At 37.3% G+C, this 19,599-nt stretch overlaps 1 protein-coding gene across 2 annotated transcripts in view; it reads right to left on the reverse strand.

The window, feature by feature from the left end:
• RNF17 (ring finger protein 17) overlaps positions 1-19,599 on the reverse strand; it is a 114,586-nt gene that overhangs the window by 82,341 nt on the left and 12,646 nt on the right. For both annotated transcript variants that reach the window (XM_026454202.2, XM_026454201.1), the window contains exons 4-10: positions 18,106-18,217; positions 16,761-16,841; positions 14,561-14,661; positions 5,597-5,768; positions 4,334-4,410; positions 3,991-4,065; positions 112-419 (exon numbers count right to left, since the gene is read on the reverse strand). In XM_026454202.2, coding sequence (XP_026309987.1) covers positions 112-419; positions 3,991-4,065; positions 4,334-4,410; positions 5,597-5,768; positions 14,561-14,661; positions 16,761-16,841; positions 18,106-18,217 — 926 coding nt within the window. The remainder of the gene's footprint in view (positions 1-111; positions 420-3,990; positions 4,066-4,333; positions 4,411-5,596; positions 5,769-14,560; positions 14,662-16,760; positions 16,842-18,105; positions 18,218-19,599) is intronic.

Below are 19,599 nucleotides of genomic sequence, written 5' to 3' on the forward strand. Positions count from 1 at the left end.
AGAGAGAAAGATTATAACAGCAATTATGTTTCGTTAAAAGCATGGTCGAAAAAGGTACCAACTGTGTCTATCTACAAGATGTTTCCCTCCTGCTTTTGCATTTTTACTTACTTTCCATGTTGTCTTCAATAATTTCTTCAATTATCACATCAGGGCTAGATCCCATCTGAGGTAACACAGCAATGGTTTTAGGGGTTGCTGTTGCAACGACGTCTTTCTGTGGCTGGAAGATTTTTGTTTCTAAATGTACATCATCTGTCTCAGGTTGCAAAGGAGCTGGTGGTGCTTCATCGGCTACCACAGACACGTCGGCCTTTTTCTTTTCTAGTGGTGGGTATGTATCGTAACAAGAAAGTCCCTTTTTGTTATTATATTTCTTTTGAATATTCTGTCGAATTTCATTTTCTTGGGGATAACATCTGTTTAAAAATGCAGAGATATAAGCTCATGAATACAGAGGTATATGGCACAACCATAAGTCACTAGAAACTCCCACCATGGCCATTAATCTGAATCTTTTGGGCATGATTATTCAATAGCCACTAACCCACTGCCAGTTATTTATCCATTCTCCTCCATACTTTTCTATTTTCTCCACATACCCAGATGGTTTTTAGGCTATCAAATCTACAAGAATAGAAATTTTACAATGAGATAAGATTGGGTTTCATGAAGTTTATATTTTAGTTATTCCATGATGGATTTAGCTTATTCACAGATCACTGTTTAACAAGCCACTGTGGAAATAACGACCAACAAAGCCAATTGGGCTTAGCAATGATACATGTTTATCTGCCTCTTCCAACAGAGGACATACATTTAACTAAGTAAAAGTGATATATGTTGAAGTCCAAATACCTGAGAGTCATATATATGTACACAACCTTGCAATCTAAATATCTCTTTTCATAACTTTTATTAGACCTGAGACATTCAACATTATTAATCAGCTCCAGTGTCATAAACCTCTGCTTTGACTTAGACGACACCACTTCTGTTCCCCTTCAACTTCTGTCTGCTCCGTCTCAAGTTCTTTTACAGATTACCCTTTCCCCGCTTTAAATTTTAGTATCTTTCCAGGGTACTGTCCTTGACCTGTTTGAATACCTGCTCTTACTGTGCAAACCCATGGTTTAACTATCATTTGTAATCACTACATGCAGGTTACAGTAATACTTTCCCTAAAAACTAAGAAAGAATTTAAAAGGCAGCTCTCAGAGTTAAATGTAAAGCAGAAGATTAGTACAGATTCTTAAAGAGGCAGAGTAGTTTTTAGTGTCTTAGAAATGATAGTAACCATATTCAAGTTGTAAAAATGTCAAAAAGAACATATTGATTGCAAAGGTTGTTGATTATCCATGTAAGCACAAAGTCAAGTTACAGAAGTAAATCTGGGGCAGGGCTCTCCCAAGCATGGAGAAAGATGACTGAGCCGAAGGACTGGTATTCCACTTCCTCTGGCAAGGTCTTCTCTCTGATGGAGAGGAATCTCATCAGCTATCCCAGCCTAATTCTTTATTTTTTTTTGAGACAGAGTCTCGCTCTGTCGCCCAGGCTGGTGTGCAGTGGCCGGATCTCAGCTCACTGCAAGCTCCGCCTCCCGGGTTTACGCCATTCTCCTGCCTCAGCCTCCTGAGTAGCTGGGACTACAGGCGCCCGCCACCTCGCCCGGCTAGTTTTTTGTATTTTTTAGTAGAGACGGGGTTTCACCATGTTAACCAGGATGGTCTCGATCTCCTGACCTCGTGATCCGCCCGTCTCGGCCTCCCAAAGTGCTGGGATTACAGGCTTGAGCCACCGCGCCCAGCCATCTCAGCCTAATTCTATTAAGCTATTTGATTAATTTTATTCCCTTTAATCAAAAATGATTACAAAGAACGTAACTTCTGACAAGTTAGCGCCTCAGTTCTAGGCCTTGTTTACAATTATATTTATCCATTAAGTTAACGAACTGGCATTTTGACTACACATCAGTTCTGTGACCTCGGCTTATATGAATTTACCAGGCTTAGAGTATACATTATCCTATGTGCTTCTGAAATGCTAATACCATGAGCCAGACTAATTTGTTCCCTAAGGTAACAAATGTGATGCTTCTCTTGGGGGACCATTTCCATAGGAGACAATCCACCTACAATGAACCAACTTACTTCTTTGTGGGGGTTTCTACATCTATATTCTGATTACCGCTAAACCCAGAATCAAGTCCAAGATCTCTTAAGTTTCAGCATTCATATACAATTAAGCTGTACATTTCTCCCCAGAAAGCTGGTAAACAGTAAGTACTCAACATACTATCTTCCCCCTCCCAACTTACTTTTCTTCCTGTATTCCTAATCTTGATGAATAATACCACAATCCACCGACTTAGTCACCAAAGCAAGCCCTGTAAACAAACCATTGATGATGCTTCCCTTTTCCTCATGCCTCACATTCAAACATTACTAAGTTTTATTAATTTTCCCTATTTTGCATTTGTCGTATCTATTCTCAGTCCCTATCCAGTACTATTAGCTAAGTTTTAGTTCCCATGACTTGCTGAGTCTACTGATATGATGGCCTAAGTGATCCTTCAGCCTTCACTGTCATCCTCTTACCCCAAATAATCCCCCAAATGGCTACCAGAATTATCCTTTAAAAATGTAATCTAATTATTTTTACTTTCATGCTTAAAACCTTTTAGTGGCTTTCTACTGCCTAGAACTCTACTGTACAACAGAACTTTTGGTGATAATGGAAACATGCCACATTGTCTAATACAGCAGTGCTTCGGTCTGAAAGTTTCAAAATTCATGTTGAAACTTAATTCCCATTGTGGTGATATGAAGAGGTGGGGCCTTTGGGAAAATTAATGATCAAGCAATGAGAGCTGTGCCCTCAGGAATGGATGTGTGCTTTACAACAAGTCTGGAGAGAACTAGCTTAGGCCCTTCTTCACTCTTCTGCTCTTCCACCGTGGGAGGACAGTTATTTGCCCCTTTTCCCTCTTCCATGCTTTCTGCCACGTGCGGACACAGCATTCAAGGCACTATCTTAAAGCAGAGATCAGAGCCCTCACCAAAACCAAACCTGCCAGCACTCTGATCTTGGGCTTCTCAGCTGCCAGGACTGCAAGCAAATAAACACCTGCTCTTTATAAATTACAGAATAATAAACAACATCTGTTCTTTTTAAACTTTGTTATAGTAGCACAAATAGAATAAGACAGGTAGTCACTAACGACATGTGGCTACTGAGCACTTGAAATGTGGGCTAATGGAACTGAGGAACTGGATTTTAATTCTATTTCGTTTTAATTAATTTATGTTTAAATTTAAATAGCCACATGTGATTAAGGGTTACGACACTGGACAGCATGGATCATAAGGTTCAAACATCATTAGACAGCATACAAAGTCTTTAGGACTTAGCATCTATGTATCCTTGGGGACATAGAGAATGGAATTATATACACCATTCCCTGAACCTAGCATGCTATTTCACTGCCCATATATTCACTGCCCATAAGATGCCTATTTCCTTTTTCTCCTCCTTTCTACTTGCTACTTAATTTTAATACATATGGGAAAAGAAAATACCTTTCCAAGTCCTGTTACCCCAGAAGAACTGATCATTCCTTTGCTTTGCACCTCAAGTAAATTCTGCATACACTATCCTAGCAGTTATACATTTTATTGTTTATATGTCCTTCTTCTCTACTTATTGCAATTTCTTTGACATTTATCCCAGTATCTAGGGTGTTAGTTAGTGCCTAGCAGTGTTCAGTGCTTGCTGACTGAATCAATCTCAAAGATAACTTTGACATGTATATTGCTGAATACTGATCCCTTCTAGGCCTTTTAAAAAATATTATACATAGAATTTAACTATAGGAACTATTTTGTCCTTTATTTTTTAGCTTCTGAATTATACTAAACATCAATTTTTCTGTCTCTTAGATAAGGTAGGTACTATCAGACATTAATGGCATGTTACCATGCTTATACTTACTTTGCTGAGTCCCCAAATTCAATCTTTCCCATATTGTTGAACATACAGATGATCTCATTGCAATTCACACTCAACCTATAATAAAACATTAACATATACATAAATGTTCTAATACAAATTTACTAAGTTCTCTAAACAAAAATCAGTTGCTGACATTAATGAATTAAAAAGGAAACATTTAAATAACTTTCTAAATTAGCACAGACTATACTTAATTTGGTTGCTAACTTGGTAAACATTTGTGACCCAAAATTTCAATTTATTATTACTTGCTATTTTAATACATTTAAGTTCTAGCACAACTTTATACTTGTTATCGTCTCCTGAACTACGACTTACTCACCTGGGAGGGTTCCTTAGTTGTGGAGAACTAACTTGTGCTAATTCACTATCTGATGTTAACTTCAAAGTCTGGATAATCTAGAATTAAAAAAAAAAAAAATCATTCATGTGTGAATCTTGTCACAAATATTGCTGAACAGTAAGATTTTAGAAATAAAATTGTATCTTTTAGGTATTTCATTAATTAATGCATTCAGGCTCAATTTGGGGCACTCGAAGAGATATAAATAAGTGTTTATGACTTTTGGAGATATGTATAAAAGGTAACAACAGACACTAAGAAATAGGACAGAATTACACAATCAGAGAAAACTGATCAGATTCATTTTGCAACTGCATTGCTATCTTCAAGTGTTCTCTCCTTTTTTGCCCTATTTTCTTAACTAGATTAACTAGGATAAAGACCAAATTTTATCACTTTTTTCTAGTGTCACACATGTAATTCACAGGAAACGACTACTATTGTTTTAGCACTAAAGCCTGGGACACCTAGCCAAGTAGGGTCATGGCAAATTCTTTCATTTAATGTTAGAGACTTTGGAGGCGGGTAAACTAATGGCTTCTCTTCTATACATCTGATTATCCATGGGAAGTGACATTCTGAAGATTCAAAGATGACTAAAGCCAAGATCTATACTTTTATGGAGTGAGGTAGAAGTCAGCAAATATCTGTGATTAATCTTGTCCTGTCAAACTATAAGAAACATTTTTTGGTTTTTTGCCCAATTTTGCCCCTTAGGCACATGATTAGATGATAGGAGATGGCTGAAGCTGTCTCTTGACTTGCACAATTTGGGATGGAATGGGAAGAGAAAAAGTTGACTAGGATTCTGAATTAAATTTTAAAGTTAAGAGTTGACAGCCATACCTAAATTGTTAATGTGAACAAAACAGAGTCCCATTCAGTTTGCTATCCTTATTTGTCCTCATTTTTTTTATTCAGGTGTCCTAGAAACCTAAACTTTAACCTCAGTGTCACCTTACTTGCTCTCAGATCAAGTGTTATAAAGACTTAATTGCACTATTTCCCTAACTAGTCAAAAATAACAAAAGGCCATATAAATTTTACAATGTTTGTCTTAGATTTCAAACATTATCTTATTATAACTTAGATTATCCTAACCTATATTGTCATGACTTTAGAATTCTAAATAATAATATAGGTTAGGATAATCTGAAAAACAAATTCTTGTCTTAAATATATTCCAAAGCATATAAAATAAGCTACCACAGACATAACTCACATTGTAAACTATTGAATTACCTGCTTCAGGTCACAGCATGTTCTCAGAGAAGGTGATAATTGTAATGCTCTTGCTATGTTCATAGCTGCATTCAGATTGTTTTTTTTCTCTTCAATGTAGCTTTTAGCCTTTATTAAATTTGATAGATAATCATCAGTAGTTCTTGCAAATTCTTCACACAGGTTCTTTTTCCTTCATTTAAGATTCCAGAGTTATTTTGCAGTATTTCATAAATATTTATAGAAAAGTAGATCTATAGTATCTTGAAGAGTAAGTTCAGTAGTTGATGAATTTTACATAATACGGTTAAATGAGGCATACAGTAACTGAACTATATCTGAAACGGTACTTTTACTTGTTGATAAAATTAACATATAACATGGTAAGTGAGATATTAAATTGAACTGAAATGCATTACAGTTAAAAGCTATGTATACATAATTAGAGAAAAGCAAATTTTGTAGAAGGCAGGGGATTACAAGTAGAGACATACAATAGACCATCTAAGGTCTGGAGGAGAATCTGAGCTCAGACTCTTTAGGACATTAAGATATATAAAAGCAGTTGTACATACAGGGGAACTGAAAAAGCCATACTGAGGCCCAGGCAAGATGCATGCTCAGAAAACATCTGAGAAGATCTTAAGCCTGACCTCAGGTTGATCTCAAGGCTCAGGGCACACACAACCACTCAGTGAAGGATTGTTACATTAAGAGCCAGTCTGCAAAGACTGGGGAAGGTGGCTATTTTCTCAAATGCCCAATTTCAACAAAAATACCACAAGGCACACAAAGGAACAGAAAAACATGCTCATTCAAAGGAAAAAAACAGAATAGTAAAAACAGTTCTCAAAGCAGCACAGGCATTGGACTCAATAGACAGGCTTAAAACAAATGTCTTAAATATGCCTAAAGAGCTAAAGGAAAACATAGATAAAGAACTACAGAATAATCAGAAAAATGATCTAGGGGACAAAATGATAATACCAACATAAAGAAATTATATAAAATAGCCAAACAGAAATTCTACAGATTGTATTGAAAACCCTGCAGTAATTGTAATTTTAAAAATCCACCAAAGGTTCTACTGCAGATTTGGACAGGCAGAAAGAAAGCATGAGCCAACTTGAATATAGGACAATTAAGATAATGAAGTCTGAAAAAAATAAAAACAACAATGAAGAGAAGTGAACAAAGTCTAAGGTACTTGTGGGTCACTATCAAGCAGACTAATGTATATATTACAGGACTCACAGTAAAAGAGAGAGACAGATAGAAATTATTTGAACAAATAATGGCAAAAAACCTTCCAAAAGTTGATGAGACATGAATCTATAAATCTAAGAGCTCAAGGAACACCAACTGCCGAAGGACAAAGAGAATCCTGAAAGCAGCAAGAAAAATGCAATTTGTCAAGTACAAGGGATCCTCAATAAGATTATCAGCCAATTTCTTAGCAGAAACCTTGGAGGTCCAAAGGCAATGTATATTAAAAGCACCAAAAGAGAAAAAGCTGTCAAAGTATTCTTCAAAAGTGAAGGAGAAATTAAAACATCCCCAGATAAACAAAAGCTGAGGGAGTTCATTGCCAGTAGACTTTCCCTATAAGAAATACTAATGAAAGTCCTTCATGTTAATGTGAAAGAAGGCTACACAGTAACTCAAAGCCCATACAATGATAAAAAACATCTCTAAATACATGTAAAGGTAAAGGTAAATACATGGGCAAACATAAAAACCAATATTAGTGTAATTTTTATTTATAATTCTACTTTTTATTTTCTACAGAATTTAAAGGACAAATATGCAAAATATCAATCTATCTTAATGGGTATACAATATAGAGGAATGTAATTTGTGACATCGAAAAAATAAAGGGGAGCAGATACGTAAAGCAGTAGAGGTTTTACATGCAACTAACGTTAATCTGTCTACTCAAAACAGATTGTTATAACTTCAGGATGTTATATGTAATCCTGATGGGTAACCACAGAAACTATTTACAGAATATGCACAAAAAGAATTGAGAAGGGAATCAAAATTTGTGACTACCAAAGAAAAAATCAAGTAAACACAAAGAAAGGCAGCAATGGGGGAAATAAGCAACAATAAATAAAGCCATAAAACATACAGACAACAAACCAAATGGCTAAAATCCTTCCTTATCAGTATTTTAAGTATTAATGAATTAAACTCCAATCCAAAGGCACAAATCTGAAGAATGGATTAAAAAAAACGACCTAACTATATGCAGCCACAAAAATTTCACTTTAGGTCTAAAGACATAGAGAGGTTGAAAATGAAAGGATGGAAAAAGACAATATATGTCGATAATTTAAAAAGCTGGGGTGGCTCTACTAATTTTAGGCAAAATAGACTTTAATGTAACAATTACAAGCATATATGTACCAACACTAGAACCCCAAAACATATAAAGCAAACACTTGCAGAATTCAAGGGAAAAACAGACATGTCTACAATAATCATTAGAGACTCCAGTATCCCCCTTTCAATAATGGATAAAACAACCAGTGCAGAATCAATAAAGCAATAAATTACTTGGGCAACACTATAGACTGATGGGACCCAACAGACATATTTAGAACACTATACCCAACAACATGAGGATAAACATTTTCCTCAAGTGTGCATGTAACATTTTGAGACAGAACATACGTTAGACCATGCTGACTAATGTTTAATGTTCACTAACATTTGTTAGTAAGTCTTAATAAACTTAAAAACTGAAATCCTTCAAGGTATCTTTTCTGACTACAATGGAATGACCTAGAAATACCAGAAAAAAAAAAAACCCAGAAGATTCATGAACATGTAAAAATTAAACAATATACTCCTAAATCCCAACGGGTCAAAGAATAAATCACAAGGGAAATTAGGAAATTATCTGAGACAAATGCAGCAAGAACACAAAATTTATGAGATGTGATGAAAGCAAGCTGAGGGAAATTTATAGCTGTAAATACTCACATTTAAAAAGGAGCTTGCAAATGAACAACCTAACTATACACCATAAGTAACTAGAAAAAGACCAAACTAAACTCAAAGCAGAAGGAAGGAAATAAAGATGAGAGAGGAGATAAATACACAACAGAGAAAAACGAAAGCCAAAGTTTGTCTTCAAGATTAGAATTAACAAACCTACAGTCACACTAAGAAAAGATAATCAGGGTAAGGGTGAGGGGGAGGGATAGCATTAGGAGATACACCTAATGTAAATGATGAGTTAATGGGTGCAGCACACCAATATGGCACATGTATACATATGTAACAAACCTGCATGTTGTGCACATGTACCCTAGAACTTAAAGTATAATAATAATGAAAAGAGAATCAGGTCATGCGTGATGGCTCGCACCTGTAATCCCAGCACTTTGGGAGGCCGAGGCAGACAGATGACAAGGTCAGGAGATCGAGACCATCCTGGCTAACATGGTGAAACCCTGTCTCTACTAAAAATACAAAAAAAAAATAGCTGGGCATGGTGGCGGGTGTCTGTAGTCCCAGCTACTCAAGAGGCTGAGGCAGGAGAAACATTTGAACCCAGGAGACAGAGGTTCCAGTGAGCCGAGATCACGCCACTGCACTCCAGCCTGGGTGACAGAGCGAGACTCCATCTCAAAAAAAGAAAAAGAAAAGAAAAAACAAATTACTATAATCAGAAATAAATTGGGTACATTACTATAAATTTGCAGAAATAAAAAAGATTAAAAGACTATTATGAACAACTATACAACCTAGGTGAAATGGACAAATTCCCAGAAACACATAACCTATCACAACTGACTCATAAAAGTATTAAAAAATCTGTAGACTTATGACTAAGGAGATAGAAGCAGTAATCAAAAAACCTCCCAACAAAATTTAGCCTTGGACCAGATAGCTTTACTGGTAAATTGTACCAAACATGTAATATTCAACACCAATCCTCCTCAAACTCTTCCAAAATACTTGAAGAGGCAGGAATGTGAGGCCAAAACTACCAATGCCAAAATCACACAAAGACATCAAAGAAAACTGTACACCAGTATCATTTATAACTATTGATAGAAAGTCCTCAGATGAACTAGCAAACCAAATTCAACAGTATAGTAAGAGAATTATACACCATGACCAAGGGAGACTTATTCCTGGAAAGCAAGAACAGTTCAACACACAGATGTCAACATGTGATTGATGTAACACACCACATTAACAGAAAAAAAGCAAAAAACGCAAGTGGTTGTCTCAATTGATGCAGAAAAAGGACCTGACATAATTAAACACATTTTCATGATAAAACCACTCAAACTAGAAGACAATTACCTCACTATAATAAAGACCCTATATGGAAAAACCCATAGCAAACATGATACTCAATGGTGAAGATTGAAAGCGTTTCTTATAACATTAGGAACAAGACATACCTGCTTTTGCTACTTCTGTGCAACACAGTAATGAAAGTTCTAGCCAAAGCAATTAGACAAGAAAAAGAAATAAGGCATTCAAATTGGAAAGGAAGAAGTAAAATCATCTTTTGGTAGGAAATAAAATATTTTATTTGCAGATGACATGATCTTACGTGTAGAAAACCCTAAAGATGCCATAAAATAATAGTAAAGCTAATACATGCATTCAACAAAAAAGGATACAAAAATCAACATATAAAAATAAGGTGTGTTTCTACACAGTAACAATGAATAATCCCAAAAGAAAATTAAGGAAACAATCCCTTTTACAATAGCATCAAAAGAAATAAAATACTTAAGAATAAACAAAGGAAGTGAAAGACTTGTATATGAAATTACTGAAAGAAATTAAAGACATGAATAAATGAGAAGACATCCTATGGGCATAGATTGGAAAACTTATTATTGTTAATATTTCAATACTACACAGTGATCTACAATTCAATACAATCCCTAACAAAATCTCAATGACATTTTTTTGTGAAAATTGAAAAGCCCATCCTGAAAGTCGTATGAAATCTTAAGAGACCCTGAGAGACAATCTTGAAAAGACACGAAGTTGTAGGACTCACACATTCTGATTTTAAAACTTACTACAAAACCACAGTAATCAAAACAGCATGGTACTAGCATCAGGAAAGACATACAGAACAATAGAATAAAAAAAATCCCAGAAATAATCCTTCACATATATGGTGAGCTCCTTTTGGACAAGGGTGCCAAGAACATTCAGTGGGGGAAAGGACAATCTTTTCAACAAATAGTGCCTGGAAAACTGGATATCCAATTCAAAAGGATGAAGTTGGATCCTTACCTTATGCCATAAACAAAAAATAACTAAAAAGATGGATCAAAGACCTAAATGTCAAAACTATAAAACTCTTAAAAGAAAACAGGCCGGGCACGGTGGCTCACGATAAAACTCTTAAAAGAAAACAGGCCGGGCGCGGTGGCTCACACCTATAATCCCAGCACTTTGGGAGGCCAAGGCAGGCGGATCACCAGGTCAGGAGATCAAGACCATCCTGGCTAACACAGCAAAACCCTGTCTCTACTAAAAATACAAAAAATTAGCCAGGTGCGGTGGCGGGCACCTGTAGTCCCAGCTACTCAGGAGGCTGAGGCAGGAGAATGGCGTAAACCCAAGAGGCGGAGCTTGCAGTGAGTCGAGATCGTACCACCGCACTCCAGCCTGGGTAGTACAGCAAGACTCTGTCTCAAAAAAATAAATAAATAAATAAAAAAGAAAACATAGGGAAAAGGCATCATGATGTTAGATTTGGCAATGATATCTTGAATTACGACACCAAAAGCACAAGCAACAAAATAAATAACAAACTGGACTTCACAAAATTAAAAATTTTGGGGGATCAAAGGACATTATCAAGAGAGTGAAAAGACAATCTACAAATGGGAGAAAATAATTTTAAGTCATATAGACAAAAATTTAATATCAAAAATATACAAAGAATTGCTACAATCCAATAGCAACAAAGTAAATGATTCAATTCAGAAATGAACAAAAAACTTGAATGAATACTTCATCAAAGACACATAAATGGCCGATAAACACATAAACGACGCACATTATCAGTCACTAGGAAAATACAGACCACACCATAATGATATTCCATTTCACACTCATTAGAATGGCTACTATAAAAAAAGAAAACAACAAAAAATAAGTGTTGGTAAGGGTGTACAGAAATTAGAACCGCAGTACATTGCTGGTGGGAAAGTAAAATGGCATATACAACCACTGTGGAAATCAGTTTGGCAGATCCTTAAAAAGTTAAACACAGGCCAGGCACAGTGGTTGATCCCTATAATCCCAGTGCTTTGGAAGGCCGAGGTGGGAAGACGGCTTGAGCCCAAAAGTTTGAGACCAGTCCTGGCAACACAGTAAGACCTCATCACTACAAAACAAAAATTAGACAGGTGTGGTGGTGTACGCCTATAGTCCCAGGTCCTCTGGAGTCTAAGGTGGGAGGATCTCTTGAGCCTGGGAGTCTGAGGTTGCGCCACTGTACTCCAGCCTGCCTGACAGAGCTAGAGTTTGTACTTAAAAAAAAAAAAAAAAAAAAATAGGGCCGGGTGTAGTGGCTCATGCCTGTAATCCCAGCACTTTGGGAGGCCAAGGCAGGTGCATCACAAGGTCAGGAGATCGAGACTATCCTGGCTAACATGGTGAAATCTCATCTGTACTGAAAATACAAAAAATTAGTCAGTGTGGTGGCACATGCCTGTATTCCCAGCTACTCGGGAGGCTGAAGCAGGAGAATCCCTTGAACCTGGGAGGTGGAGGTTGCAGTAAGCCGAGATCACATCACTGCACTCCAGTCTGGGTGACAGAGTGCGACTCCGTCTCAAAAACAAAAAAAAAAAATGTTAAACAGAATTATCACATACCACTAAACTGACTAAACTGTATGCTTAAGAACACTTAAAAGAAAAAAAAACGGTTAAAAGGTAGTTTGCGTAATGTGTATTTGACTACTATAACAAAATAAACTCACGCATATGACCTATTACTTGAATGTTATAACTAAAGACCAAATGTGAGACTGCACCAACATGGAGAATAGAGTATCAACAAATTCATTCATAGATTGAGCCTATGTTCTAGGCATCCTTAGGAATTTTTTTTTTTTTTTTTTGAGACACAGTTTTGTTCTTGTCACCCAGGCTGGAGTGCAGTGGTGCAATCACGGCTCACTGCAACCTCCTCCTCCCGAGTTCAAGCAATTCTACTGCCTCAGCCTCCCGAGTAGCTAGGATTATAGGTGCCCGCCACCATGCCCGGCTAATTTTTTGTATTTTTAGTAGAGACAGGGTTTTGCCATGCTGGGCAGGGGCTGGTCTTGAACTCCTGACCTCAGGTGATCTGCTAGCCTTGATCTCCCAAAAGTGCTGGGATTACAGGTGTGAGCCACTGTGCCCGGCTAAGAAATTTTTTTAAAAGCACTGATTTAAGAGTCAAATGGACAAATGGCATTACTAAACATATTACCTTGAGAATGTTACAATTTTTTTATCTTATTTATTTATTTATTTATTTATTTATTTATTTATTTATTTTTGACATGGAGTCTCGCTCTGTCACCCAGGCTGGAGTGCAGTGGCGCGATCTCGGCTCACTGCAAGCTCCACCTCCCAGGTTCACACCGTTCTCCTGCCTCAGCCTCCCGAGTAGCTGGGACTACAGGTGCCTGCCACCACGCCCAGCTAATTTTTTGTATTTTTAGTAGACATGAGGTTTCACTGTGTTAGCTGGGATGGTCTCGATCTCCTGACCTTGTGATCCGCCTGCCTCACCCTCCCAAAGTGCTGGGATCACAGGCATGAGCCACTGTGCCTGACCGAGCATGTTACAGTTTTTAAGAGCTTGTTTCTTGAAATGCATAATGGAAGGAATATCTACTGTACCTCCGTCATGTGAGCAAAGATAATGTATGTCAAATGGCTTTCTAAATAGGTGATGAATACATAATAGTTTAAGGTATTTAGCAATGCCTATTAGGGTTCTGCTCTGTTGCAAAAAAGCACATGACTAAATGACAGAACTATGTATGAAAAATTATGTATTTTCCCAAGTATACATAATTTAGGTTATGAAAATCTTTTCCTGTGCTAACTGCTTTAAGTCAGAAGCTTATTTACTTTTTTGAGGTGGGGGTCTTGCTTTGTCATTCAGGCTGGAGTGTATTGGCAGGATCCCCACTTACTGCAGCCTTGATCTCTTGGGCTCAAGCAATCCTCCCACCTCAGCTTCCCACGTAGCTAGGACTACAGAAATGTGCACAATGCCCAGCTGGTTTTTTTTTTTGTACAGATAGAGTCTTACTGTGTTGCCCAGACTGGTCTCAAACTCCCGAGCTCAAGGATCCTCCCATCTCAGCCTCTCAAAGTAGCTTAGACAGGATGATCACTGTGTAATCCTACATGTGTAAGCCACCACACCTGGCCCAAGCTTCTTTTCTTTAACAGTTAACAGCTTCAGCTAGGCACAGTGCTGCACACCTGTAATCTCAGCACTTCAGGAGGCTGAGGCAGGATGATCTCTTGAGGCCAGGAGTTTGGGACCAGCCTGGACAATGTAGTGAAAGCCTTGTCTCGGAAAACAAAACAACAACAACAAAACCACAAAAGTAGCTGAATGTGGTGGTGTGGGCCTGTAGTTCCAGCTACTGTGAAGGCTGAGGTGGGAGGTTCACTTCAGCCCAGGAGTTTGAGGTTACAGTGAGCTATTATCACGCCATTGCACCCCAGCCTCGGCAACAGAGCAAGACCGTCTCAAACAACCAACCATTAGCTTCAGCACCAGAAGGTAAATAGCCAAAATTTTTAAATGCTTACACATTATTTTTCATTTTGAAGTTCTAAAGATCAGTCTGTAAGGACTACCAACTTCCAAACTTGTTTAAAAGTTACCCATTACTTCCTTCTAAACAAAGGAATACAATGACAAGTTAATGTTAGAAACTTTAGTTTCACTGAGTCTAGATTTTTAAGTTACTACCTGGCATCAAAAAAAGCCAAAAGTTGGTCAAACTGTTTCTCCACAACTTCTGTAACTCTTTCTCTCTCCTCTATTGTTTGCTTCTGCATGTGTTCAAGCGTCTGGAAAAAAAAATAAGACGAAGACTTATCTTTGGAATTATTTTGTAAAGTCATAGAACTTTGAAAGTAAAAGGTACTTTTTAGACTCTTCAAAATAACACAAGAGGTAATTAGATAATAATATAGAGTAAGTCACAAGGTTCAACTTTAAATTTTACTATTTGTAAGTAAGACCATATCTTTTTGTTTGTTTTACTGAGACAGGGTCTCACTTGGTTACCCAGGTTGGAGTGCAGTAGGCTGAACATAGCTCACTGCAACCTTGAACTCCTGGGCTCAAGGGATCCTCCTGCCTTGGCCTTCTGAGTAGCAACGACTACAGGCACACAGCTCCGTGTCCAGCTAATTTTTTTTTTTGGCAGGGCGGAGAAACAAGGTCTCATTATGTTGCACAGGCTGGTTCTGAATTCCTGGCCTCAAGTGATCCTCCTGCCTTGGCCTCCCAAAGCACTGGGCTTACAGGTGTGAGCCACCCCACCTGGCCTTGCTGACATTTTCTACCGATAATACAGCAACAAGACCTAAAAAAAATCCACTGATGAGTGTCCTAAGTTTTTTTCTTATTCCTTTTCATCATTACAGGAAACAAGTCATTTTAAGTAGCTGAATTTCTCTTTGATAGGACTCCCTGGATTAAAAAAAACCTTAGAAACCATGCTTGAATTAAAATGTTAAGTATTACACAATCTTAGTATTTTTGAAGTTTTAAGTACTGTTGCTTGGATCCATGACCCCTTCTTTCCTTCTGATTCTTCCGATTTAGAATGGGAATGTGGAATGTCTATCTTATTCCTGTTTCACCAATGTATTTTAGAAGCAAGTAAGTTCTTGTCTCGTTTAACAGGCTCATAGTTGGAGAGGAATTTTGCCCTAGGAAGAATTGGATATCGAGTCTTCACCTATACATAACTTAGAAGGTGAGATTTTAATTTTTATTAATTTTTAATCTTTTTTTTTTTTTTTCTGAGACAGAGTTTTACTCCAGGAACCAGGCTGAAATGCAATGGCATGATCTTGGCTCACAGCAACCTCTGTCTCCCAGCTTCAAGCGATTCTCGTGCCTCACCCTCCCCAGTACCTGGAACTACAGGTGTGTGCCACCAGGCTTAGCAAATTTTTGAGTTTGTAATAGAGATGGGGTTTAGCCGTGTTGACCAAGCTGGTTTTGAACTCCTGACCTCAAGTGATCCGCCTGCCTTGGCTTTCCAAAGTGCTGGCACAACAGGCGTGCCCAAGTGAGCCGGCCCAGGTGAGATTTTTGTACTTATAATTGATGCTAGAATGGGTTAAACTTTTGGGGATGTCAGGATGGGGTGAATGTATCTTGTATTGAGAAGGACATGAATACTGAGGGCTAGAGAATACTCTATTTTCAGTTGGATTGTGTCCCCACTCTCCCAAATTCAGATACTGAAGTCCTAACCTCCAGTTAATTTACCACTGATCTGCTCTTCTCCACTATATCTGGTACTAATTATTGCTTATCACAGGTGACATTATTTTTTCCCCTTTTCTCTCAATGTTTTTTTCTCTCATAACTCTTCTATCTTATTACTTTTATCGTGTATCTCATTCCTCTTGAGAAACGACTTTTGATAGTGACTCTTAGCCAATCGAAAATGTCTTGTCCTTCTATGCAAAAAAGCAGCCACAACATAATCAGCTATAACCTTTTGAACTCCTTAATTGTAAATTTTGTTGCTAGGTGCTGAAGAACTTGTTTTGTGTCACCAAATGAGAGAGTCTCTTTCGGAAGGTGGAGTAGGGAGAAAGAGACTTTCTCACAAAAGGGGGATATAGCCAAACAACGAGCAAATGTTGAAAAGATAATCTGCAATGCTTCTGAGACAAAATTCAGCTCACAGCAAGTAGAAGTCATAGTTCCTTATTAAAGCTTGAATTTTATTAAGTTCCTAGCACAATAATGTTGCAAGACCAATTTTGGCAGGCCATGGGAAAAGTTTTCCATTCTTTTTTAAATTATCATGCTTAATAACTCAGTGCTAAGCTCTAACCTCAGTGGTAACATCTCCAAATGTACACACTTAAAGAGGACATGCTTCACTTCATGATAGAATTTAATCCTGCAAAGTGCTTACTTTTCCAGCAATGCTTAATTGTTCAAAATTATGATGTGCTGTATTCAACGCTTCATCAATTTCTTCTGCAGTGTTAGTGTCCTAAGAAGGGAGGGGAATCACAAACAAATATAAAACTAAAAAACAGATGCCTATACATATATATATATATATATATTATAGTTGCAAAAAATTTACGCTACCATTTTGGTTACAAAAGCAACATAGACTCACTACAGAAAAGTGAAAACAAGCAACAAAAATGATATTCAATCCTGCTAACCTGGAGATAAAAACCATTCATATTTTAGAGCTTTAGTTAGACGATTCCAGATTTTTTTCCTACAGACTTTTTTTAATGGGATAATGCCCTGTAATCATCTTTTTAACTTAAAACTACCTTGAACAATTTATCATGACAATACATGTATACATATAAAAATTATAGTTAAGGAAAACAAGATTATAATTTGACTCCATTAAGATTTACACTTGAAGGAAAAGTTAGCAAGATTAAAGTGCTTTCTCCCCTTCTCCAGCCCATTAATAATAATAATTATTATTATTATTTTTTTTGAGACAGAGTCTCACTGTCGCACAGGCTGGAGTGCAGTGGTGCTATCTCGACTTACTGCAACTTCTGCCTCCCAGGTTCAAGCGATTCTCATGCCTCAGCCTTGCAAGTAACTGGAATTACAGGTCTGTGCCACCACATCACCACATCCAGCTAATTTTTGTACTTTTAGTAGAGATGGGGTTTCGCCATGTCGGCCAGGTTGGTCTCGAATTCCTGGCCTCAAGTGATCTGCCTGTCTTGGTCTCCCAAAGTGCTGGGATTACAGGCATGAGCCTCTGCGCTTGGCCTCCATTAAGGATCTTAACACAAGAACTTAATACTTCACTCAACATCATTTTGGAGTTTGTTCTATTTCTAATCTTAATACATTAAAGTTATTAGGAGTAGATAAAAGGTAAAATTCAATCTTCGGCAATAACATTAACAACAACAAATGTAATTAGGCCTTTTGGTTGCCACTAAGTGAAAAATCACATTTAAAATTTAAAAACTTGTGCTCGATGTTTCACAGAACCTGGATTCAATAACTAGTTTCAAAGGGAAGAAGCTACACACAGTAAATATCAAGAACGTTGAAACAGAGTCAGTCAAAGGTAGAACTGGCTGCCTTGGAAGAAAAGAGAACTGTCTAAGCATGGAACAAGAGAGATTCAAGTAGGAGGGTGGGCTTACTTCTGCTACCTATAAACTTCCAAAAGAATCTATAATTATAGAAGAAGAAAGTTGAGCTACTAGAGACAAAGTCAAACGTTTGCCTTCATCGTACTTCATGACCAACATTTTTCATACCAACATTACAGATGATGAGTTCAAAACAGTCCTGGGTGTGGAGGCTGAACGTTCTAAACCAGTAGTTAGCTGATCAGCAGTCTTCTTAAAGTCCTGAGAACAATTCTTTATCCTGAAAAGTATCAAGTGTGTTATTTCATTTTTTGAGACAAGATCTTTCTCTGTCACCCAGGCTAGAGGGCAGTGGCACCATCATGGCTCATGGCAGCCTCGACTTCCCAGACTCCAGCGGTCATCCCACCTCAGCCTCCCAAGTAGCTGGGATCACAGGCATGTGCCACCACACTCAGCTAACTTCTATAGTTTTTGTAGAGATGAGATTTCAAAATGCTGCCCAGGCTGGTCTCAAAATCCTAAGCTCAAGCGATCCAACCGCCTCAGCCTCCCAAAGTGCTGGGATTACAGGCGTGAGCCACTGTGTCTGGGCCAAGTACATTATTTTAAATACCCACAGTAATGTAATGGTTTTAATCTTCTATTCAATTTTTACCATGAAAAATAACTCATATGACTTATAAGAACATGTACAGTGAATTAATTCCAAAAATAATGGCTTAAAGTAGATATTGTATTTCAATTTCTTAATTACTGGTCCTTTCATGGTATTTTTTGGTACAAACGTTGATAATCACTGAAATGTGATAAGCTTATCAATTAAAGTGTTTATACATTCAAACGCCAGCTATTAAAAAGACGGTACTTAACAAGTCTGGAGAATTAAAAAAAGGTAATGAATTTAACTAAGCAAGTTAATCACAAAGAAAAAGTTTGATGCATTCTCTAGTCTGTAGAACAGAGTTTTATTTATTAATTTATCTATTTTAGAGATAGGGTCTCACTGTATCGGCCAGGCTGGTCTCGAACTCCTGGACTCAAGTGATCCTCCCGCCTCGGCCTCCCAAAGTGCTGCAATTAAAGGCATGAGCCATCATGTCCAGCTATTTTTATCTTTATATCACCACACTGGCAAGCACACAGTAACTAGTGTTGGCTGAGTTAATCATCAGCTTACAGCTTATGGAAGAAACTATGATGTTTAAATGTTATTCTTACAGAGAAAAAATACTACACCAAATAATTTCTAAACATTCTATTCTCTGAAAAGTGAATATTCATGTTCTTAAAAATATGAATGCATTAGCCCTGAGGATTCCATTATTGAATTCCTGTTTCAAAATATTAAAAACAAATCAGTAAAGAAATGAGTAAAGGATTACTATAACTCAAAAATACACAACCATTTAAAACCAAACTGTACCTTAGAGAACGGCAGTTTCTAAAATAGGTATAATTGACATAAATTTAATTTTTTAAATGGTTATTTGGAACAAATTTGGGTACTTTCTGGTTAAGATGGATTCATATACCTCAGAAAGTAAAATTTCACTTTGCAACTCTAACAGACATTATACATATATAGATAAGAGTACAACCTGGTTTGACTCGCATCATGTGTCAGAAAATTTCACACAGAAGTGCAGATCTCGAGTTTGT

This window comes from Piliocolobus tephrosceles, chromosome X (assembly GCF_002776525.5).
Source record: "Piliocolobus tephrosceles isolate RC106 chromosome X, ASM277652v3, whole genome shotgun sequence".
In the NCBI taxonomy this organism is placed as follows: domain Eukaryota; kingdom Metazoa; phylum Chordata; class Mammalia; order Primates; family Cercopithecidae; genus Piliocolobus; species Piliocolobus tephrosceles.